The following is a 25672-nucleotide window of genomic DNA, read 5'->3' as shown; positions in this document are numbered from 1 at the left end:
AGGGCCAGATTTGAGGAACCCTGGTTTACACTGACATATGCTGTGTATCCCAGTGATACAGTATTTGATATATTTGATTATAATGAATTCACAGGGTTTACGATGGTATCAAAATTGGCTGGGTGATTAATCAAATTGTATTTCAGATTTCAATTTTGGATATAATAAAAATTGTTTAATATAAATATAAATATAAATTATGCACCCCTTTCATGTATAGCTGTGCACTTTCGTCCTTCCCAAAAAGGTCAAACTTAACATCCAAATCAGTATAGCTGTCAGTAATGTATTGTCGTAAAATGCAGTCTATTAAGCCACGAAAGAGAAATCAATTGAGTACTCAAACACTTAGATATAGGCTGTGTTCTGTGTGTGTACCTTGAGACGAAGCAAAACACAAAAAAGTAAAGTATGCTTTGGGCTTCGAGTTTGAGCCTAAATAGTCAAATACCCACAGAAATATGTCTTGGAAAAAATTGTTTCCAGCAAAACATAGTTATATCATTATAAATATTATACTTATTAATTATTTCCACATGGGCAGAAATAGTACTTTGTAGAAGAAAGAAACGATAAACCCTAAATAGTCAAAACAGTCTCTCCAAAACACATCCAGTATATAAACTGTAAAAAGTAAAAAAAATAAATAAATTGTGAATAGTTCTAATAAATCTTTAATTGACGAAGACGATTTAAATTAGATGGTTTCACAAGATGACTTTTATGTAATGATCAGGAATTTTTAAATGTATAACAAAGATAATCTGCAGATATCAATTCACATGTGACATTGATGAATAAATTAATTTTATTTCAGTCGGACAGGGAAAATTAAGTTGTGACCACTGCACTAGAAGACATAGCTCCTGACATCAGGTAATAGACCATATCCACATGTATGTTCATTATGCCAGATTACACAAAACTGTGAGTAACTTTGGTCAGACAGAAATAGTTAAATGAATCAGTGTGAATGTTAAACAAATTCTGTACCTGTGAATGATGGTGAAGAGGTCCTCAGTGGTATGAGTTGTGGGTGTGTGGCCAGATACATCGTCGTCTGTTTCCTCAGTAATGTGTAGTTCGGTCTTGTCAACTGCAGAGTTGTTCTCTTCCAATATTTCTGTTTCTGCATAAGTTTCTGTGGAGCAGCATTTTTAAAAGAACACAAATTAAACCATAAATTGGCTATATCTAAATAAAACAGTATGTGTTTAAATTAACATCTTAACTGAAAATGTAAGAAGTGTTTAACCTTTTACTGTCAATGCTGGAGGTGTCTCTCTTTCCGTAATTTGTTGAAAACCTGAATCTTTTGAACTATTCTCTTCAACTACCACATCATTCTCCTGATTTTCAAAAGTCTCATAACTTTCAGAATATGTATGGTTTCCATGTAAAATTAGCTTTGCAGGATCATCTTGATCTTCATCTTTAAGCAAATCTCCCTCAATCTCAGATGCTGATGGACTTGTAGGTGACTGGGAGATGCTATTGGAAAGTAGAGTTTGCCTCTCTGCCCCGCCATTGGTCTGGCTGCTTGGTGAGGGCAGAAGAAGGACATTGGGTTTTTTGGGCACTGGAGGAGGTACCTTAGGCTTTCTTTTGTCTAATTCTGCTAAACAGGATATTGTCATTCTACTTGGAAGGGTCTTACTTTTGTCCTCTCTCTCTGGGCTACTTGGGGATGGAAGATCTTCCTCAATGGGAATCCCATGCTCCAGGTCAAACTCGGGGAGAGGAGGTACATAGCTGCGGAGTGGCTCTTGAGGGGCTACTGCAGATGTGCTGAGTGATGACTGAGCTGGTCGTTTAGGTTTGGGCTTTCTTACAACCATATAGATGTTACCCACAGGCATGGGTCGGTCAACAGGGGAAGATGGAGGAGATTCGGGTGCCAGAGGGGAGGATGAGGGAGATTTAAGCATCAAATTCATTGGTCGTTTAGGTAGAGGCGGCTTCATTGCAACTGGCGGCTTTGACTGTTTTGTGTTAGAGGGGGTGATAGGAGGGCTGAGATCTCGAATTTGCTCTTCCTCTATAATGTCAGAAGAGCCATCAGGACTGTCCTCAAGTTCTGAGCGGCTTACTGAACGAAGGCGGATGTTTCGCAAGTCTGTTGTGGTCACCATAGGCAGAGAAGACTGACTGGGGCTCAGTTTACCTGGTTTGTTGGCTGTAGATGTGTCAGAATGGCGTCGGCTGGCTTTAGGCTTGGGTTTGACAGAGGACAAATCCAGTTGAGAGTTTGCAGGTAGTTCAAATGAAAGACGTGACCGTGATTTATCCTTTGCAGAAGCTGGGAGGGAAGATTTCCGCTCTGGAATCTTTGGCCGCATCTTGCAGCCAACTGGAGAAGGTCCAGTGATGAGGGTGTTTGATATAGTTGGGGTTGGAGTTTCAGACTGGCTGGAGTAGCCACTGGATGGAGACATGAGACATGGGGGCTTAAAGGGGGATACCTTAGTCTCAGCCTCAATTGAGAGCTGGGATGGAGACGTGGCTCGTGAGGTTGAAGGTGAATTCAGGGATTCTGAGCTGCCCCGCACCTTCATGCACTCAATCACTGTGGTACCTGTGGCTGTGCTTGAACCTGACAGTGAGCGGTAGGGATCATTGTTGGACTTCCACTCATTGAGCGGCCAGTGAGGAGAAAACCCAAGCTCTGTTTCCCTGTCAGCAGGCTGAGAAATATCAGAAGATGTCTCCAAACTACTGTGGGCTTGATCTGTGTCGTCCTCAGGTTTGGCAATCAGGAACTCAGGCACGAATGAATCTTGAATATGGTGATCTCGAGGGATAAAGAGACTCTTGGGTCTGCCATCCCTGAAGCGCCCTTCACTGTGGTAGGAGCCCATTCCTCCAACCTCTGATAGGTTTTTCATCAGGGATACACTACGTACTGGAGGCGGTGGCTTTTTCTTAGATTTCTTTAGTGAGATACTGCGTGAGCGTGACCTCAGTCGACTATCTGGAAGAAAGTCTGAACCTGTGGTCACAGAGACGTTATCAATGCTCGTGCTATCCTCCGAGCTATTACTCTGATATAGCAGGGCATAATTCTCACCCTCTGGAACGACAGGGACAGCCTCACCTGGGGAACATATATTATCTGCTGAGCAAAATGATCCAGAGTCTGTTGGTGTTGAAAGTGAACGTTCACGGAACCTGAATATATTGGATCGGGCTGATCTCTTCTCCTGCTCACTTTTGGTATTTCCCGTGACTGCAGTGGAAGCTGCCCCCTCAGTGTCATTCCGTTTCCCTATGGCAACCCCACTGCCCTGTGTGAACACACTGTACACCCGGTGCCCACATGGTTCCGAGATGGAGGTGAAAGAACTGGAGTGTGACCCTGAGCTCATGGAGAGGCCTGAACTGGTCTGGGATGGACAGATTAGACCACCTCCTTCACCTCCAGGTGTTAACATTCCAGTTTTAGATATTGGCTGCTTAGAAGCAGAGCTCGTAACCAAAGCATAGTTGTAGGAGTCATTCCAGGAAGGAGAGAAAGTGGAACCTTTTGGGCCATTCCAGGAGGGGCTTGGGCACATCAGAGTGGCATGATCCATCATGCATGATGGGGTCTTCGGGGACGGGGGAACACTGTACTCCAGGTCGCTCTGGGTCTTCCGAAGGGGAATATGCTGTTGGCCCGTGTTTTCGGTGGTGGGCTCTAAAGATCTGGGTTGAGAGGATCCAGGGGAGCAGGCACCTTGTATTAGATCAACAGCAAGAATTTTGCTGTCACCTAAAGACAAAATAGTTTAAAAGAGTAGTTTAAAAAGAGAATTTAGTCCTTCATTCTTAGATAAGTAGAATTTTTGTAAAGATTCTGAAAGATGCATTTCAATCAGAACATTGTTAGCTAAAATAAATTACAATCTGTGTGACAGTTTGTCAAAGCTTCTGTGTGGCTGTAACAAACATTAGATTTTAGATTTACAAATTACTCTAGATACAAGCCATTGGTCAGTGCCCATTGTCCTTTTCCTGTTTATTTCTTTTTGCACTCTAAACCCTGTCAGTAACTTGCCTAACTTCCTGTTAGTCACCTTGGCAGTGCAGCGTGACATCAGGGCCTGCAACCACACTCCTCGGGCGGCGAACGGTTTTTGGGTTGACCGCTGAATCAGTTCTAAAGGGGGCCCGCAGTTCGTTGTGCCGTGCGGAGTGCTTATCAAAGCTCTGGCCTGAGGCAAGATATGAGATACCAGCTGTCAGGCTAACTGACAGTCTTCAGTCAGATAATTTTTTATTTTTATGAATTATTTTTATGACCTTAAAATGGTTGCATAAAAGCTACATTATTCTATACATGTTATGACTGGGCTGAAAAACATTAGCCATGACCGCGTAATCAGACCTGAGTATGCAATGACAAGCATTTTGGTAAATTTATGAAGAAAAAAGTATATTATGGATAAAAGTAATAGCCAACATGAAATAGATGGTTAGCTGGAGACTTGATCATGGTGCCAGATTGATCTGGAGAAATGAAATCAGACAATGGACACTGGATAATACATCAAAACAAGAGCTGGGCATTGACTAAGGACTACCCAATGGAAGATCTATGTAACTTTCTTTCCTTTCTGTGGGATAATACACTGCTGATGTGTTTTCAAGAACTGCATTGGACTGGGTGTTTAATCATTTTAAACACCCGGTGCATGAGGGAGTGCTGTGATAAATGGTCCACCATTCTACAATGATGAAAGGAACTGAACATAATGTGCTAATTAAGCCCAGTTCTCACTATGTTTTTTACATGGATACCCCTTTTGTTTCTCAGAAAACAGCTCTCCAAAAACACCCAATGAAACCTCATTTGCTCCCAACACGTGAGCTGGCTTCATTCATGAAAATACCAACAAAAAGGAGGTGAAAAAAAAATCTAGCTTTCTCCATCCCTGTTGCTCCCACCCATCGGCTACAATTCTCTCTCTCTTTCTCTCTCTCTCTCTCTTTCTTTCTCTCTCTCTCTTTCTCTCTCTCTCACTCATTCACTTTCTGTCTGTCTCTCACTCTATGCAGCTTTTTCTGCACCTCCTAGCTAAGTGAAGGAGGGAGAGCTGCATGTTGCCATGGCAACAGCTACCTGTTCATTATCTTTAGCGGGTGAAGAACAGCACCACTTTGGGAATCAGACTCCAGGCTGCCTAAGCACAGCATTATCTGTGTCTTATGGATCCAACCAACTCTTCACTGTGTCCAGGCCAGAGAGGGGAACAAGAAGATAGTCAAGAGGGAGATTTAGAGAGATGGGTGTGGGACAGCTGAGACAGAGAGAGGGGGAAGGAGAGCAAGAGCAGCACTCCAACAAGAGCTTTAAACAAAACAAAAAATAGGGTGAAAGTTTGAGAAAGGAGCAAATGCTTTAACATTTAAAGTACATATAAAATGTGAATGCAAGCAATCTTATCTGATGTGTAGACTCTTAGGAAAGAGAGCATTAGAACTAAGAAATGGGGTTGCCTGTGATGTTGATGATAATATGATTTGCAAGACCAAAAACATCCAGAACTATTTCAAGCGACTTAGGACTTTCTTATTGGGGATACACTATTGTTCAGTCTATGTCATGCTTGAGTTTCTTTCCCAAATTGTACAGAACATCAGCTGTACACAATTTAACAAAATCATACTCAATAATATACACTCATTCCATTAAAAAAGCCAACTTTAATACAGCTAATAAAATGGGGAAATGTTGTAAAACATTTAGCAACAAAGTTCTTAACATAACACATCAATGACACCTTCAAACAGGCCGGATTTGTTAGACTCTAAAAAGACTTTAAAAACATACAGATATACTCAACATGACAGTATTCCAAGTCACCTTTACCTGTGATCTCAATGGGTACAAGGTGAGCTGGAGTATGTCGGCCCAGGTACCAGCGAGGTTTCTCTGCAACAGCTGGACTCAGTGAGGAATTCCAGCCAAGAAGGGACTTCTCTGAACAGCAGGGGGTTGGGTCCTGCGCCCGAACCCCTAAAGTTGTAGTCTCATCCTCACACACCTGCTTATTTGCAGGCTAAAGAGAGAAATAATTTGTATTTGTAATGAATTATGTAATTATTCAAATGCTTAACCATTTCTGAATATGGATTTTGAGGTTTATTAAGTATAATATACTTAAGTATTAAGTATAAATCTGCATGTATAGCAGAATTGGTAAATCTGGTACTAACGAATGGCAATTCATAATTAATTAATTAATTCATATTAATAAATAAGTTCCTTTATATTCAAACACTGAATTTGGGATACTATCATTTTTTAGTAAATGATTTTGCAGGATTTTTAAACTACTGTTTGTTTACGGACTCAAAACCACAGACTCAGAGAAGCCTGTAGCTGTTTCCACTCAGGGGACAAACCACATCTAATTAGATTTGCAAACTTTATACAAAACATTAATGCTTTTTCAGCAAACAAATGAGTTTGTTGGTGGCACACAAGTCAGAATACAGTGACCTCAAAATGCTCAGTAAAACCCTACTTTTCCTGTAAGAGCTAAAAAGAAAGCATTACCACAAAAACGAACTCCGTCTTCTTGTTGTTGAGTGAGGAAGGGGATCTGCTGAGAGTGGTTGACGTGTCCTCCGAGCTCTGAGAGGAAGGGTGTCTGAATGTCTGTCCTGTCACTCTGTTATCATACAACTGCTCCTCAAAATCTGAGTAGACACAGACACAACATGCTAGTTTTAAAGGTAGCAGCCAACAGCACTAAGACACACTGAAATCAATTAATGAAATCTCTCTCCCTCTTTGTCAGAAATGTTCCCTAGGGCTCTTGTAAACAAAATGATTACCATTGCATTCATTCCAAGGACTCCCCTCACAAGACCCCACCCCATTCTTGTAGCCATTTTAATCCCCCAAAACATTCTCTTTCACCCCTCCCACTATATACTCAAAAACACACACACAAAAACACTGTCCTTCACTTATCCAAGTCTCTATCCTTTACAGATCAGTAACTGTGTACTGGTTTGGCTATACTCGTGAGAGCCGAACTTTCACAAATGTCTTCAAATGTCAAATAGGGCAGACTGGCTTGTGAGGACATTTAAGTTGTCCTCTACTTGAAAGGCTCATAAATCGGCCAAATCATGTTGTGATTTAAATCTAAAAATGTCCACAGGATTCTGTAAGGGTTAGGTTGAGGTGTAAGGTAAGAGTAAATGTTATCTTTAGTATAACATGTTACTGTTAGTATAAAAAGCATTCAGTCTATCAATAATAGTCCTCAATAATACGGTCTGTGTGTGTGATTGTGTTTGGGGGGTGGATGGGGTGGATGGGGGGTTATCCCTCTTGTTCCGAACTAGGATTCCGCACTCTTAGACTTGGGGTTGCCTAGCAATGGTGGGCTGTCTAAGACAATGGCATACCTCCGGAGTCAACAATAGCCCCAAGCCCCAAGTTTAGCCTCGTTGAGTAGAGTCCTCTTCACATGCTGGGACAGAGCAGAACAGAGCACACAGGCTGAAATCCTAAACCTCCACTAAAATGAGAGTGAGACTGCAGCAAAACTACAGCCTACAGCTGTGCATTGCCACATGCACAACTTTTGAATATGTGTTGGAATTTTATTTATCATGCCAAATGAAGAGAGTTCTATTCCAGGAATGATACTTGACCAGATGGCTTTCAAATTGCCACACTAATGAGATACACAGAAAGACAATCCTGCAGTTAGCCTTAGACCTCAAGTTACTCAGGGAAACACTTGTGCTGAATGCACTGCAATTGATGGACCAAACCATGTAATATGATGTGTAAAATCCCATGGAAAGCAAAGTGAAATATAAAAAAGAGGGTTGTGTTATGGAATACGTTATGACTATTAGTTTCCTGCAGCTGTAACAAGACCAACTTCTGCAAACACTGGCCAACATGCAAAGCATTCTACTCACAAACCACACAGCGAATTCCTCTTTAATATACATAACTAACCTCACTTTTCCAAACGCTCTGCTATATTAGAGCAATAACCTTCCCACTGTATCTACACTACCATTCAAGTTTAAAGAATACTTTTATTCAGCAAGGATGCATTACATCAATCAAATTGACAGTAACGACTTTTATATTGTTTTTAAATAATTTCAAATAAATACTGCTATTTTTGTTTACTTTTTATTAATCAAAGAATCCTAAAAGTTATAACAGTTTCCAAAAAATATTAAGCAGCACAACTGTTTTCAACATTGATAATAATAAGAAATATTTATTGAGCAGCAAATCAGTGTATTAGAATGATTTCACTGTGACACTGAAGACACTGGAAAATTCAGCTTTGCAAATTATATTTTAAAATATTACAATAGGAAAAAAGTTCCTTTAAGTTGTAATAATATTTCACAATATTACTGTATTTTTAATAAAATAAATGAAGCCTTGGTGAGCATAAGAGACTTCTTTCAAAAACATTAAAAAAAATCTTACCATCTTCTAACTTTTGAATGGTATTGTGATCTTAAATAGTTCAGCAAAGTTGATCATGTTAAATTTAGATATATGCACAGTGTTAGAAACGCAATGGAAAGTCATACTAAAGTAAGTTCCAGCCAAGAGAGAAGAAATTTAACTAGATAGAGAGTCAGAACTCACCAAAACAGTGGTTGGATCACACAAGCCTCTGTGGAAGGGTAGGCTTCAAAGACCATATTAAAACTTCAAAGATGATGTATGGGAGAGGGTACCAGAAGCAACAGGGAGAATGAGTTTGCGTGTGTGTGAGAAGAGAAGGTATTTCATTCAAACACACCCTTCCCTCCCCTGACCTGATCTTGGGCCAGTCAGTAAAACTAATGGGACTCAAAAATCTCCATTCTTATCAGCCAATCAAATGGCTCGCCTAGACAAGATGCCAACCACTCAAGCGTGTATGAGTGGTCATGAATGACCTCAAAACATCGCCTAACAAGATGCTCACTGAAAACCAACCATTTATTAAATATGGGTCACTCCTTGTCTTGTGTATGCAATAGAGGAGTGGAAGAGGTCAAGAGCAACAATGCCCCTTGTCAATTTGGGCAGTTTGTGTCTAGTCTATTTTCCATTTGGTCTTTGTTTCTCATTCATAATTGAACACAAATCAATTTGCAACAAAAAAGATCAAAGCAACCAACTATATTAATATACAAATGTATCACTGGCACATATTCATAGTCAACAAGATAAGCTGCCAATTAGCCTTTAGATAAAATGTGACTTACTTTTGCAACTAATTGAGCTTTCCGAAACAAGTCCTGTGTTTACTACATGTTGTCCGAATTTCATTGTTCTCAAAGTTGCATCTTATACCTGTTACAGACAGGTAACTGCGATTTCAGCAATCCTATAAGATCTTTACAAATCGCACTGTACGACATGGATCTAATAAACTTGAGTAGGACATGTTATGTAGACTGTACGTCGATGACGACTATTGAATCGTAGACTACGACGCAAGTTAGTATAGAAGAATAAAACGTCATCAGCATGCGTTACTGGTAAAGAAATAAAGCAAGATGAATTGCACTTTGGCAAATTGTGGTTTTTATGTGCGCTGAAAAAAAAAAAAGAGTAAGCAAAAGAGGAGAATATGGACGCGGTCATGGCTAGGGAGAAGAGGCCAACTTGGCATGACAATTTTGTAAATGGAGGTAAGTAGTTTTAAGTTTTAGCACCATGTCAGATTGATCAATATGCCATTTCATGTTGCAGTTTTATTGGCTATTCAGTAGACATAGGTTGTAGCACCCAACACACTTTAAGATAATCACTGTCAGAAAATGATCGCAGGCTATCTTTGGTCGCAAGACCGTGACAACGGCCATTTTTGATTCTCTCTGTACGATGTAGACACGACCACCGCTTAGGAGACACGACCACAGAAATCGCCACGATTGGTCAACTTTCGTCTAGGACAGCCCAAAATTGTACAATGTGTACACCCCTTAATGTCTATGGTGGTTATGGCCTGACAGAATATCTTCCTTATGCCCTCCTTACTGCTTAGGAGCCACGACCACAGATTGGTCAACTTTCGTCTTGGACAGCCCAAAATTGTACAATGTGTACACTTCTTTCTGTGGTCGTGGCGCCTGAGCGGTAAGGAAGGCATAAGGAAGATATTATGTCAGGCCGTAACCACCATTGACATTGAGGGGGAGACGTTTCCCTCAATATTCAGATTATATTCAGACATTTAAGTTGTTCAGACACTGACTATTCAATGTCTGAATAGTCAATCAACGGGTTTCTTAGTCTTAAACTTTTCTTGCTCCCCCCAGTCTTCACATTTGGCTACATCCTTGAATGGTAGACAGGCATATGCAATGGCAAATTGCTGTTTATGCACATAGCACAGTGCCACACATTAATAAAACACTGACCACCCACTCACTGTTGTTTAAGCAACAGCTGCCCAGTCGATCTGATTTTAAACCAGAATAGCATCTCATACCTCACAGAAACATTAATAGCTGACTTCAAACAAGAAAGAGATAAAAGGGGGAAATTCAACCATGTACAGTCACACACACACACACACACACAGCGACTGGAGTCAAGAGCATTGACATATTCATTCAGCGAACGAAAAAGCCAAAAGAGAAAGGGAGACAAATGGAAATGAATCTAATGGATCATAAGGAAGGACGAATTAGAAGTCAGAAATAGAGGGGGAATGATGGGAGACGAGGGGAGGGAAAACATGAGGATGCTCGGAGGAAAAGAAAAACAAATAGTGCCTCTCTTACACGCACTGGGAAACACAGAATGGGAATGGATGTGGAAGATATTCGCAGACAGCATGCATGCAAGGCAAAGCAAAACACACACCCACAAAAACAAAACGAAAACACACAGGCAGATCCAGGCAAGGCAGGGACGATCGTGGCACCGAAACACACAGACGAAGCTGACTCTCCTACCTTGAAGCAGACTCTGTAGGTTCAGCTGAGCCTCCTGGTGCAGTTCCTGCACACACTCCGGCCTACTCCACGAGCCGAACACATTCACATGCTGTTGCCATGACGATTGGAAGTGGGCCGTTCGTTTGCTCTCCGAGTCCAAGTTGGTGGCGGCTGGCAGAGAGAGAGACAGAGGGAGGGGAGAAGAACAAGAGATACAGATAGAAGGAGGAAGTGAGAGCGAGAGAAAAGGAGAGAGAGAGATGCGGAAAGGAGGGAGGGGAGAAAAAAGATACGTAAATAAAAACTGATACAATTTGCATATATTTTTATATATTTACATTTTATATATACAGCAGCAGAGAGGTGGAGACATCCAACGAAGCAACCGCACACTAGATTTGCGATCCTGTAATCATGACAATTAATTCATTACAAACCTAATATGTTTTTCTGTCTGACAAATTATACTGGAGACCCAACAGAAAGAGCATGCGTTGATAGAGCGAACAATGTTTTTTCTCTTTTGGCTTATGGTAGTTCAGCAGCATCTGTAGACTTAAGGCCCGTTCACACCAAGGATGATAACTATAATGATAACAATAATTGTTCTAATTCTATGAGAATAGAGAAGTCCACACTCCACACCACAACTAACACAGAGGAATTATATCATTGGAATCAGTTTCAGAATGGGTTTTTTTCCAGCTGATCAACAATTAAAGCATTGTCAGTCAATCAGACTCCACTGACCTTAAAGAACTCAAGCATTTAATAATAAATTGAACATTATCGTCTTTTGTTGTGGATGCTAATACAGTTATTGTTATAGTTATCTGACCAGAGTTAGGTTTGACTGCTTAGAATAATTTGTTTACATATTACATATTAGACAGCTGAAATATCTAGTTCAGTCATGAAACTCTAGAGGGCGCAAGCTGATTGGTCCTTACATGCGTCTTCAAGCAATCACACCATTACCACATGGCAAAAGCTGATTGGCCTCTGCTAACCCTGCAGCCAATAAGATTGCTTGCTCAACATTTAAATAGTCTGGTTTATTGTTTACTGTAATGGCGCTTTTCCACTGCATGGTACAGCTCGGTACGGCTCACTTTTGGGGGGTTTCCACTGTGTATAGTACCTAGTACCTGGTAATTTTTTTAGTACCACCTCGGTTAAGGTTCCAAGCGAGCCGTACCGATACTAAAACGTGATGTGTAAACACTGCAGATCACTGATTGGTCAGAGAGAATCATCACTAACAGCATCATTGGATTTGCATCATTTGGATTTGGCACAACTATAACGATCAGTCTATAATCCCACCCACTTTGAAGCGGTACTAACTGCAGTGGAAAAGCGAACCGAGCCGTACCGAGCCATACCATGCCGTTGAAAAGCACCATAAGCTAGTCCTGCAGCGTGCCATCAGTTCCTCTGAAACCCTCCTCCTCCCCCAGCTCCACCTGCCTATCTGTTACAGGATTTATGTATGTCTATTTAAGCGGCAGCAGCATATTATACATGCTCACAGCAGCATGTCTACGTACTTGCTCTGAAGCAGCAGCATAGTAGAACTAGTCTGCAAAGACCAAATACATTAACATGTCATATTCAATAACATGCTATTTGAACTGTGAAACTTATTTTGGTAAACAAAATAGAATCAGAATAAAAGATTACATTGTGACTGATAGACATGTCACACAGTAAGGTTTTAATGCAATGGTGAAGGCAAAATGATTCATACATTTTTTACACTCTTATAATCCTGCATACCAACAACACATCTTTATTTAAAGCTTACTGCCAGAGAGCAGAGAGATAGAAAAAGACACTGATGAAAAAGGACGCTCACTTATCTCCCGAGAGGTTAACTGAGCACACTTAATTACAACTTCAGCACTAGTTCTCCAAGAGGAAATTAATATGCTATTTTTTCCTCTTACGCAACTCTGACTGATCTTCAAAGCATAAAGATTGATGGAATTCAAAGCAAAGTCAACATGAGCATCAGGACAAACAGAAGGGGCTATATACACACACACAAAAAAAATGGTGTATAAACAATTTTCACTCAAAAATGGCTAGTAAACCTCACAATGAATTACAAAGAAATAGAAAGTAAAACATTCTATTAAAATATGAAAATTATGTATAAAGACTGTTTTCTTGTAAAACATACTCTAATAATGTTTTTTTTTTTTTTTTTTTTTTTTTACATAGATTTTTTTTATTTATGACGGTGTAAAATAAGAAAGGTTAGCCTGGGCTGATGTTTTAGAAGTCATTCACGGTAAATCTTCTGTCTGGATCAGACACAATACTTTTAAGATACAAACCTAGGCTCAGCCAACCTCAGTAAAATACAATCAATCCACAGAAAAAAACAAGAAAAAACCAACTGACTCCTAATTACTTCCGTAGTGGTGCAACCGCAGTAAGATTAAGGAAACAATATCATGTCAAAGGTGTAAAATCTTTCCACGTTTCCATTTCCTGAACTCCCCTATACTCAGTCACATGCATGCTACGCCTAATTAGCCCACTGTTCTCACCTTCATTGGCGGATGATTAATGTGCATGAGCTGAATCTTTGAACTACAGGACATTAAACATGGCATGATGTCTCTACATGACGACTCTAATGACAGAAGCTATTTTTTGAGAAACTACTTGGCTTTTTCACATGCAGAAATTGCATGTCATGCAGGCCATAATGATCACGCTGTGCTGATTCAAAGCATATTCTGTATATTTTGGTTTTACTAGGCCTGTCTCCAGAAACTCTAAATAATGTATTCGTTTCTCATGTTTGTTTGCTCTTCTAAGTGGCATATCCAGCTAAAAGAAGACAACGGCCAAGATAAACAAAGAGAAACGACCAGGCTGCTGCTGTTACCAACTTCAACATTTATAGGCATTTTGTCTCAACTCTTTTCATTGTCATTGTGCAGAATGTATCCGGAGGATATTTGCTGGTAACATCACATAAACAGCACATAAAGTGCCTAAAGTTGAGAAGACTTTGTAACTAAAGCCTTACAAACCCAGAGGAGAAGAAAATCATCAGTAATCTCACATACAGTATTGCCTTCATCTAGGGTTTCAGAAGAGATCTCAACAAGATCTCAAACTGTGCTCAGACCTGCCAAATTTAGCGGCAGACAAAATATTTTTAAATAGTTCAGTTTGAACTTAAATAGTTTTCATCAAATTCTTCAGCTCTATAATTTTAATATATGTCTTATGGTATTTAACAAAATTAATATTTCAATAAGACAATATCCCTCTCCTGAGAGATAGGTGTAAAGATTTATACTATAATTAAAGGGATAGTTCACCCAAGAGTGAGGGGAATTAAAATAAATGTTCATAGTGTTTATAATGTGGTAAACATTTCATTTTATTTACTGGTATTTTATATTATCCTTAGGTCTGGTTTCACAGATAGGGCTTAGATTAAGCCAGGATTAGGCCTTAGTTTAATTAAGACATTTAAGTAGCTTTCATAAACGTGCCTTAGAAAAAAAAATACTGGTGTGCATCTTGAGACAAAATAAAGTTGCTTTTAGTTAAAACAACTCAAACATGCATTTTAGTCTGGGACTAGCTTAAGCCTTGTCTGTGAAACCAGCCATTAATGTAATAATAACGTGACTTATTCACCGATGCGACTCACCCTCATGTTGTTCCAAACCCATAAGTATTTCATTCATTGTCAAAGCCTAAGTTGAATTATTTTTAATAAAATCGATAGGATTTGAGCAGTTTAATCCAAGATCGCTTTATTTTATGAACAGATTTAATTTGGCTTATATTCGTATTTAATCACTGATCAATGAGCATTCATAGAGCACATCACATGTGGTAAACGGAAGCTAAAACATGCTTGCTTGACGTGTTTGAGCTTACATTTAAATGATGACAGTGATGAAGTCATAGATGAAATCATATTGATGAAGAAAACATGATAAGGGCATTATTGACTTGGTAATCAGCCAATAAGCTCTCATGTATCTTATCTTTCTTCCCTCACATCCACAGCATAGGAGCTTGAAGAGAATGTGTAGCTATTGGACAGTGTTCCTTTTATACACTATTTTCTCATATTTCATAATATGCACTCAGATTTGTTTTTTGGAATCATTGCCTCCATTCTCAAACACCCCTTGGTTATATACACATAAGCTAATAAATTGTGCATAAAATTGAGATTGACTTTCATTAAATATTCTCTACTTGGCCAATGCTGGGAGCTTTGATGACGGTTCCCTTTTTATTCAGATGTTCTCATGATTTTATCCCAAGCTTGACTGGGCTCTTTACTACACACGTGTGTTTAGAAACATGATGATAGAAGCTTGCACATATCCAATATGAGTAAAGAAGAATACACTTGTAAAAGGGTGTTAGTGTCCCTCACCAACCCGTATCGGCTCGCACAATTTTCTCACATACACGCAGGAATCAAATTGTGTTTTTGCTCTGTGATCGTACAGAGAGTGCTGCCAAAAGCAATTACTCTCACAGGATAATTGTAGTGGCATGAATCCCAATCCAAACTCTCTCTCTACCTTTACCCAATCTTTCCCTCTTTTCTTTCACTGATGTGTGAGATTGAAGCCTTTCCACACCGTCAAGCAGGACTAGAGCTCTTGATGGGTTTTTTACTGGGTGCACATTGAGAATGTACATAGCAGCACCGAACGTGAGGCGATAGTGATCTAAAAATGTCCGACGGAGTTAAGGGAAGGTTCATGACAACATCACCACCACACCTGGACAAGCACCAATAAGAAGCTGTGAAACACTGCAGTGAATGAAGGTGATTTACACCAGCAGATGGTGTGTACGAGACAAAAACAATCTCAGTCCTCAAAGTGATCGTATAAAACAGACGCTCAATTAATTAAATTGATCAGCAAATGATGAAAACACTAACATCCACTCTCAGCTGCCACATCTGCACAGAAACATTCAGCTGAGGTTTGGAAACTACGATGCAAGTGTGAAATCAACACATAAAGCATAAGCCAGGCTCACATCCAACAGTACATGGACACAGCTCATATTTATGGAAATGTGTCTCTCTGTTGTCTTTCTCTCCAAGGTAACTGTATGTACAGTGTGATGGAGAAGCTGTGAGCACAGACAGAGTGAAACATTTGTATATTGGATCTCTATATCTTTCTACTATTTAAAGACCAAGCTCTCTTTTCTTTCCTGTGTTGATGCATTTTCTCTTGAAATAGGAGGATGGGCAAGACATATCAAAGCTGTACCAGGGACGAAAGCAATGAAGACACTTTCAAAATGAATTTCAGCCACTTCATTCTTAGTAAAAGTAACTAAATAATGTGCAAGAGTTTACGCAACTGAAGGCACACAAGCAAACCATGATTTGCTACTTGTTATTGCAAAAGGAAATCTTCTTATACTAGAGAGTGATTTATTGAGCAAAATTGTACAAGTCATCAAATTTTATGTCTGTGTTCCCAGAGGAGAAAGGGGCCATTCACACACAACATGTTTAAACACAGACAAACACACACACATAAACACACACACACACACACGATGCAGGGAAATGTAATAAAATATCTAGAGACATGTCCGTTGCCATTGGTCAAAGCATTGCAGTGAACTGCAAAAAATGCGTTCTGTTTGTATGACCCCAAAGACAATAAAGTGAAATTTATCAACTTTTGTCATGCTTTTCAGCAGGGTGTAACCTAGCGTATAGATTAGCTCAAAGCTAGCAGACATGGACTAAAAAATTTTATGTCATGGGGTCTGGGTCATGGATGTTGAATAGAATAGGATGGATGGATGGATGGATGGATGGATGTAGAATATGATGGAGGGATGAATGTATAATAGAATTGGATGGGTGGATGGATGGATGGATGGATGGATGGATAATATAATTGGATGGATGGATGTAGAATAAAATTGGATGGATGGATGGAGAATACAAAAGGATGGATGGATGGATGTAGAATAGAATTGGATGGATGGATGGATGTAGAATAGAATTGGATGGATGGATGCATGGATGGATGGATGTAGAATAAAATAGGATGGATGGATGGATGGATGTAGAATAGCATAGTATGGATGGATGGATGGATGAATGTACAATAGAATTGAATGGATTGATGGATGGATGTATAATAGAATTGTAGGGCGTTATATACTGACGCTTTTGACATTTCGTCTACATCCAACGCACATGGCACCCTTTAGCGTCAATATGAGACGCAGATAGATATGGGCCAGAAGGCGCCTCCTAGCGGTCTAACCCTAACCCTACCCCAGACCTAAACCTACCCATAACCGAACAAAGCTCTGTGCGTGTCATATTGACGCTAAAGGGTGCCATGTGCGTTGGATGTAGACGAAATGTCAAAAGCGTCAGTATATGACGCCCTAGGATGAGAATGTGTTGAATAAAATAGGATGGATGGATGGATGATATAGAATAGAATATGATGGATGGATGTAGAATAGTATGGATGGATGGAGAATAGAATTGGATGGATGGATGTAGAATAGAATGATATGGATGGATGGATGGATGCAGAATAGAATAGGATGGATGGATGTAGAATAGAATAGGGTGGATGGATGTAGAATAGAATGATATGGATGGATGGATGGATGGATGGATGTATGTAGAATAGAATGATATGGATGGATGGATGGATGGATGCAGAATAGAATAGGATGGATGGATGTAGAATATGATGGATGGATGGATGATGTATGTAGAATTGGGTGGATGATGTAGAATAGAATAAGATGGATGGATGGATGGATGGATGCATGTATGATCCATCCATAGATGGATGTAGAATAGAATGGGATGGATGAATGTAGAATAGAATAGAATAGAATAGAATAGAATAGGATGGATGGATGTAGAATAGTATAGGATGGATGGATCCTGTAGAATAGAATTGGATGGATGGATGTAGAATATAATGGGATGGATGGATGTAGAATAGAATGGGATGGATGGATGGATGGATGGATGGATGGATGGATGGACGGACGGACGGACGGACGGACGGACGGACGGACGGACGGACGGACGTACGTAGAATTGAATAGAATAGAATGGGATGGATGAATGTAGAATAGTGTAGGATGGATGGATCCTGTAGAATAGAATTGGATGGATGGATGTAGAATAGGATGGATGGATGGACTCTCACACACAATAGAGGTATAATTTTCTCATGGCCACAATCTCACCACGCGAGTTAGCACACACAGGTTCCATGACACCTCCTCCATTCCACATGTTTTCCACAGAAACACGGCACTGAGTGTTGTGAGGCTGTGATGTGTTTGCATATGCTGCAGTGTTGCTCCCAGCAGTGCTGACTGAAGTGACTGCCGCTTCCTCTGCACTGCTTCAACCCTCCCCGTCTGTTTCCTCCGGTGCCAGTGAGCGTGTGTGAACGACAAGTGCTGAAAGACAGACTATTAGTGAAAGTGTGTCTATGTGTCAGTATGTCTGATAAACAAACATGCAAAAGCTCACACACTTCCCAAAGAGGAAGTGTGCGGAGGAAAGGAAATGTGACCACTGGCCTTCTGGAGTTAATCTTTCCCTGGTCCTCCTCTCATCCTCTCCAATACTCTACGCCTCATATACCCTTCGGCCTTATCCATCTACTCATGTTCCTCTGAACATAAAGAGTACAAACTATCTTGCAGATGAGTCCCAAATGTGGTTGCATTATTCATAAGAGTGAAGATTAGACAGGCATTGCAAAACACTTTGACAAGAGGCTACAGCACTGAATGGAGAAGCTGTTTTTCTCTGTTTATTGACAGAATAAAATGCAGTGATTCATTTTTATTAGGCCTGACCTTTATTCAAAATGACACATGGCTGCAGTGTGTTTGTGCACAACAAAGGAACAGATTATGAATATAATGATTGTTTTTAAATATTTTTCTAATATAATATAATGAACGTTGACAGTGAGTCAGAATCCACCCAACTTTAAAGAGCTAAAGCATTTAAAGTGGCAGATGACATAACTGCAGCATATGCTTATTATAAAAAGAAGCTTGTCGTCCATTGGTGTGGCCACTAAAATAGTTCTCATTGTAGTTACCACAAGTCTTTACTGCATAAACTGTACTTATACCATTATTTCTGCATATTAAATATGGAAACTTTGGGTGGGTAAAATTGAACAAAATTGAAAAAGTTTTATTTTCTATTAAAGCAACACCAAAGATTATTTTGTACCTTAAAATAATGTTTCCAAAATCGTTTCAGTGGTTCATCAACTCGTAACAGGGTGAACGGCACTTCTGCATTCGCTTTGCGACCCTCTATCGGCTATAACCGCACTATGTAAGTTTACCAGATCGGGAAGAGGATCTGTAGTTCGAATGAGACATAAGAAACTACAAATTTGTTACAATAGCAAAAAAATAGCAAGCAATGTCATTATTTTGTTTTTCTTCGTTTCTGATGTCGCAATACATCATACTTTCATAAAATCAAGCAACATACTCTAGCTTATCTGTGGACATCGTTATTTCCAAAGCCGGTGCTGGATAAACAAATAGCGTGCGTGCGACGGTAGGCTGCGGTAGCCTAAATTATTGACGACAGCAGTAATGGACAATTCCGCTTCCAACCTGTAGGGGGACCGAAGAGGAAAAGTGCTTTGGTGTTGCTTTAATTAAGTGTTTAAAATGGTCCGACTCACTGTGGTAAGCCTACAATTAATGACATTATTCTGAATTGGTTGGATTTTATGGAAAATTTCAGGTTTACATCTTTCGTCTTTTCGTGTTTGTATCATGTTCGTAAACAGGAAAAAGAATGTCCAGCTACTATGGCAGCGGATATGCAACTTGCTCACACAACATGTGTATCACACGTCTTGTTGGACTTTATCATTGCTATCAATGATCATCAAATTTATCCATGCAAAAAAGCAGCGTTGAAGCACAACTGATGTTTGTTTGTTTTGAGCGCAATTTTCCACCGGACAAAATTGCGATTGTTAACTCATGATTTCTGTTCTGTCTGTGCGCACCAATCTTGCACTTCTATCTACTCCTCAACCAGACCACCTAGAGACTTCGGGTTTTCGGCATTATGTTAAGGAAGGTCTAATCTCGGGAACGCACAAAAAAAATCCAGGAAAAGATTTACTATCTCTTAGTGTTGTGATCTCATGACGTCAGAAAATTGCGCTAAAACACTCACTGAGTTTTTATTACTTGTTTTAAAGTAACTTGCAATTTTATGTTTCAACCACAGATGGCAATAGAGAGGTCAAAGTTCCAAAGTGCACCTTCTAGCTGCCTGGAATAAAAGAAAATATTTGGTCACATTTTCTATTAGGTGTCTTTAACTACTATGTACTTACATAAAAAAAATAAGTGTTAGGTACAATGTACTTTTTTTTCATAGTGTAAAACACTTCTGCACTTGAGGTGGGATAGAGTTAAGGTTAGCGACAGGTTTCGTAGTTTGGTTAGGTTTACGGGTTGGTTAAAGTGTAAGGGAAGGGCCAACCGTGTAATTATAGATGCAATAACAAAAATTAATTAAGCTGTAATTACACTAAGGTATTTTTTAAAAATAAAAGTACAATGTAAACACATGTATATACACAATAAATGTATTGTTTCAAATGATTAATTTAAATGTTAGTACATAGTATTTAAACACACTTCATATAAAATATTTTATGTCAAAATAAGAAATTACACCATTCATCCTCAAATCAGTTCTGATAGCCACACACCCCTTACAGCACTGGAATGAAACACACATGAAACACACATTCAGTAAACACTGAAAGCATGCTTGGCAAATACACTGTCCCATATGATTTCCATGCAGAGTTTGGTTCTAAATGTCTTCACCTTGTAAATAGCCTAAGTAGCAGAATCAGATCACACATGCACTTAAAGTGGGATAATGTGTTTCTCACAGGTCCTCTTCTCAGGGGAAATACATGCTAAACCGAGATGAGAAAATCACTTTAAAGGAAAAGGCTGTGTCACTAACAGTAAAAAGAGTTTAAAGAACAGACAGTACAAGCTCTGACAGCCTGTGTGAAGGAAGTGGGATATCATCTAAGAAAGCAGATAGCAGGATGAAGCAGATATACGTACGTATACAAGCTGACAAAATGTTTGAAATTCCCCACAGAAAATCCACCGGTCTGAAGCAGAGAGTTAGTGTCCAAGCATGAGTGGGCTAGAAATGACTCAATCAAAAGGAAAGGCAAGAGACATTTTCCCCCTGAAAAACAGATTGAGCTCATGCTAAAAATGCTGTGAACTATTGTCCAATTTCCGCTTTTATACGTGTTTGGTGGTGGCTGATGGGGATTAATGTTGTACAGTCATACTGTGGTGTCAGAGCCAAAGCCTGATCTGCTGCTTATAGCAGTTAGCTCCATTATAACTCTCATTTGGTGAAGCTTTTAAATTATGTCCAAACAAGGAATGAATCACACTGGCTCATGTGGTTGAACTGTGGTTCATTCTGGTGCAACCACTAGTCATTGTCAACAACAAAAAGAAATGTGAACTCATGTGAAAATCAGTAGTTTGCATTACACAAAAAAAAACATGTTTAATTTCATTACGGCTTTATAAGGGAATCAGTCAGGGTTGTAGACTAGAAGTCTAATTGACGTTTTGATTGTTGTGATTGGCTAAGGTGAGCTCTATTTTCCGTCCCTTGCTGTGTTGACACAAAAAATCTAGAACAATCCCACAGGAAAGCTTTATTATGATGTCATTTGTTGACCTGGTTTATTTTGGCTCTGGGTCCTGTAGTATCCACTCAACATGACTTCAAACTGGACAACAAATCCCAGGCTGCTTTGAGCTTTCACAGGCACAACATTTAAGCACATTCTCATTTACAGTAGGATCTGGCATGCTGCACTTGCTCAAAAACCACACGTTATACCTGTGTGAATAAGCATTCAGAGGACTCAAAGTGTGTGTGTGTGTGGGTGTGTGTACACTCTCAGAAAACCTTTAGGGGTACAACAAATTGTTGTATTGTTTATTCCCTTAAAGGAATTGTGTACCTTATCTACCCTAAAAGGTTCACAGAAGAAAGGTTCATCCCCTTGTGTGTTTCAGGGTACTGCTCCAGTGGCAAGCCGTCGTACCCCGCCTAAAGGTACAATGTTTGCACATTTTTTTCTGACACAGTACATGTCACACTTGGGTCTATAATAAACTCTGTAGCAAAACAGTTGTCAGATGCAGCTTGAAGAAAGCTCAAAACATAGAAGCATCTAAAATATCTTGTTCATGCAAAAATGCAAGAGTATTTAAAAAATCTCCTGAGGGACAAGAACAAACAGAAATAAATTAAGATGGTGCTGCTACATTACAACAGAGTGGGTGCAGGGATGACGTCAAAACCTGGAAGACGAATTCATCGACTGGTTCCCTTGAGATTTTCCTATGGGGTTTTTATAATGGGTCCGTGGTACACATAACTTGACAATACCTGAACATTTTGCTCTACAGAGTAAATGTCATACACTCACACCCCAAATGTTCTTATCTAGTTACTTATTAAAAACATTTAAAAAATAAAAAATAAACATTCAATATGGTTGTGTGTAACGTTGAAGAGCAAAACATTCAAGTATCGTCAAATTATGTTTACCACATACTTTATTTCACTCATAAATTGAAAAACCCCATTATAAAACCCCATTGGAAAATCTCGAGGGAACCAGTGGTGAATTTGACTGCCTGTCAAGACTTAACAAATTTGGAGTTTAAAATGATATTTTCTGGGAAAATAAAGATAAAGGTGCACTTGGCATACCATAAAATGCACACGTACACATATTGAATAATTATTAAATGAAGGGAAGATAATGACAAGCTGACTGTACGTTTTTCCTCTTTTTACACAGCTACTTACCAAATAAATAAATAAATAAATAGTAATTGAGTTTAAATAATTTCATTACATGAGAAGAAAGAGACCGCAGAGTGAAATGAGAGACATGAAACTAGCACAGCTATGTAGGAAAACTGTTGCCTGGGACAACAGTTAATTAACGGTCAGTTTAACAGTCATTATACAAAAATATTCAACCTCAGAGTGCCTCAACTGACTAATTAAAATAAAGTATTTCAGCGAGCCATGTAATAAACACTGCTAATACTTAGACATACAGTTTATTCACACACAATAAAGAAGAATAGAGACAAATGCTCTTTAGATAACTTCCAGGATCTATTGTCCCAACAACAGTACTGACAGGAAAGTGCACTTCATCCACTTCCTGTCACAGCTAGCACACAGACTCTGTGATGAAAAGAGATCTGTGAAGGTGTAGATGAATGAGAGTAGATACGGAGGGAGTGAGCTGTCAGCTCGTTCCTCAGGGAAGGACTCGCATGGGCCTGAACACAGAGGTCAAAGACGGACAAAGTCTGGAGGACGCAGCTCTAATGTGCTGACATCAGGATTTGGGCATCTAAAGTTTGTCCAACACAAAAGAACAAGTTCTGCCCTTACACTAACCTAAATAAATGACGGCTCAGTAAAGGGTAAAGCAAGAAGGGACTTCTTATTGTATATAGATAGAGCAACATCGCTTATTTATGACTGTTTCCAATGATTATAATGTTTAAAGGGATAGTTTGCCCAAAATGGAAAATTCTGTCATCAATCATGTTGTTCATAAGACTTCTGTTCTGTTCATCATTGAAACACAAATATTTTTTAACATTCTCTCATGTTTGTCCATTAAAGCTCACACAACCAAACGTTTCATGCATCAAAAAAGACAAAAAAAGCAATCGATTTCCGAAAGTCTTTTGAAAACAATCGAAGTCTTTTGAAGAGACGAGATCACTTTATATGATGAACAGATTTAATTTAGGCTTAATTCATATATAAACATTGATCAACGCACACACACTCCAGAACAAACTGGTCCTCATGCGTCAAGCAACTGATTTGCTGTTTACATTTATTGACACATTAATAACTACATTATTACTGGACTACAACAATAAAAACAAAAAAAATTATATTGATGAATTCATGAAATATTTTAGGAAGTTTGTGAAAACATTCTTAATATTTAATTGATTGACTTTTTGTTTTTGGATTTTTCTCACTTGTGAATTTTTATTCGAAAAGTAAACCATTAAATAAGTTATTGTACCTCTTTAGCAACCACCAAATGGTGCCAGGCAGACCCAATATAAAAAAATAATAAAAAAAAAAACTGAAAGAAAAGTTGAAAAGTGTGATTAACAACAGTTAAAAAGATGCAATTGTTTGTCTATATCTTTAGAACTGGCACTTTAGGTTTTGTATAAGTTTGAATTGTGATTTTATTAAGTATTTATCTTTTCTATTCCTCTATTCCTAATGAAAAAACAAGTATCTTTTATAAACTTGTGGCGGCTCAAATATTGTTCATCTCCTCCAGCCTCTAGCACGGTATACAGGCTCGAGACGGAGAGAAGGTGCAAGACAAGGTATGTGCAAAGAAACAAAGTGTGAAAAGTCACAAATAAAGACTGTTTTTGTGAAAGTGTAGGGATGGACAGAGAGAGAGAGAGGGAGAGTTTGTGCTAGTAAGCAGCTGGCTTTTGCTGGAACGTATCTGTCAGAGGCAGGATCAATAGATGACTGATAAAGACGGAGGTTTGGCAGAAGTCTGAACACACACTGGAAAACATAAGCACAACACACACACATATACGGACACAGAGTAGTTTAACCCTCACTTTAGCTCTCTCTTCCCAGGCATTTAGACTGTCAGTCAGGCTGTGTGGCCGCCTGGACTCAAAGGCTTCATTTAGAAAGTCGTTTGCATAAAAAATTCTATGAGGCTTAATTTTCTCTCCCATTCATTTTACATGCATAATTAGCCAGTGAGCTCTGGAAGCCTTCCGTATGTGTGTGTGTGTGTGTGTGTCCTGGTAAACCCTACATTATGGGGACAAAATGTCCCCACAAAGATGGCAATATACAAAATCTTTGTCCTTGTGGGGAAATTGTTTGGTCCCCATGAGGAAAACAGCTTATAAATAATATTAAATTATGTTTTTTTGAAACATTATGTCCATGGAAAGACCCTATAAAACGTGTGTGTGTGTGTGTGTAATGTTTGAGCAGAGAAACTGCTTCTGTATATTGTCATGAATATATGTGTTCAGTTTCTGCATGTTTGCGGGTCTATATTCAAAACTGGCATTGTGTGTGTCTGTGTAAAATACAGTGAGTGAGTGTGTCATGGTTATTATTCCGCATTTGTGGGACTAAGCAGGAATTCAGTGCTGAAATATGAACCCAAGGGAGAGTGAAAACTGGAATGGCAAATGGGCACCAGCTCCATGTCTTGAGCTTCAGCATGTTTTGTGTGTGTGCGAGACTGTTATGAATCTGTGACCCAGGATCACTTTCACAGAGGTGTGTTATGATTCCATGACCAAGGTGTGCTTCACACACCCATACAATGGCACACAAAACAGTACATTCACATGCAGCATTCATATTCCATTCAATTTGTCAACCAAAACATACTGTTTTTAAGTTATCAACAGTGCAGACTAACAGCTTACACTCTCAAACTCATTAAATATGACAGATTACAACCTTTGCAACACAAATGCTAACGGTGTAAGCTCACAAATCCTGCTTCAGGAGAGAAGATGATCTCCTATCTCAAAGAAACCCTCTGACAGACGTCCTCCTGCA

The 25672-nt window shown here is 39.2% G+C and overlaps 1 protein-coding gene across 7 annotated transcripts in view; it reads right to left on the bottom strand.

The window, feature by feature from the left end:
• Nucleotides 1-25672, bottom strand: part of nhsl2 (NHS-like 2) — a 70263-nt gene that overhangs the window by 3458 nt on the left and 41133 nt on the right. For 4 of the 7 annotated variants that reach the window (XM_079866622.1, XM_079866624.1, XM_079866625.1 and 1 more), the window contains 6 exons: nucleotides 10936-11088; nucleotides 6542-6684; nucleotides 5852-6041; nucleotides 4056-4193; nucleotides 1256-3751; nucleotides 994-1141 (listed from right to left, as the gene is read on the bottom strand). In XM_079866622.1, coding sequence (XP_079722748.1) covers nucleotides 994-1141; nucleotides 1256-3751; nucleotides 4056-4193; nucleotides 5852-6041; nucleotides 6542-6684; nucleotides 10936-11088 — 3268 coding nt within the window. The remainder of the gene's footprint in view (nucleotides 1-993; nucleotides 1142-1255; nucleotides 3752-4055; nucleotides 4194-5851; nucleotides 6042-6541; nucleotides 6685-10935; nucleotides 11089-25672) is intronic. The other 3 variants (XM_079866623.1, XM_079866627.1, XM_079866628.1) reach the window with 2 other exon arrangements.

The sequence above is a fragment of the Squalius cephalus genome, assembly GCF_949319135.1.
Source record: "Squalius cephalus genome assembly, chromosome: 3".
In the NCBI taxonomy this organism is placed as follows: domain Eukaryota; kingdom Metazoa; phylum Chordata; class Actinopteri; order Cypriniformes; family Leuciscidae; genus Squalius; species Squalius cephalus.
Note: the sequence above shows the minus strand (reverse complement) of the source record. Positions and strands in the feature narration are given on the sequence as shown.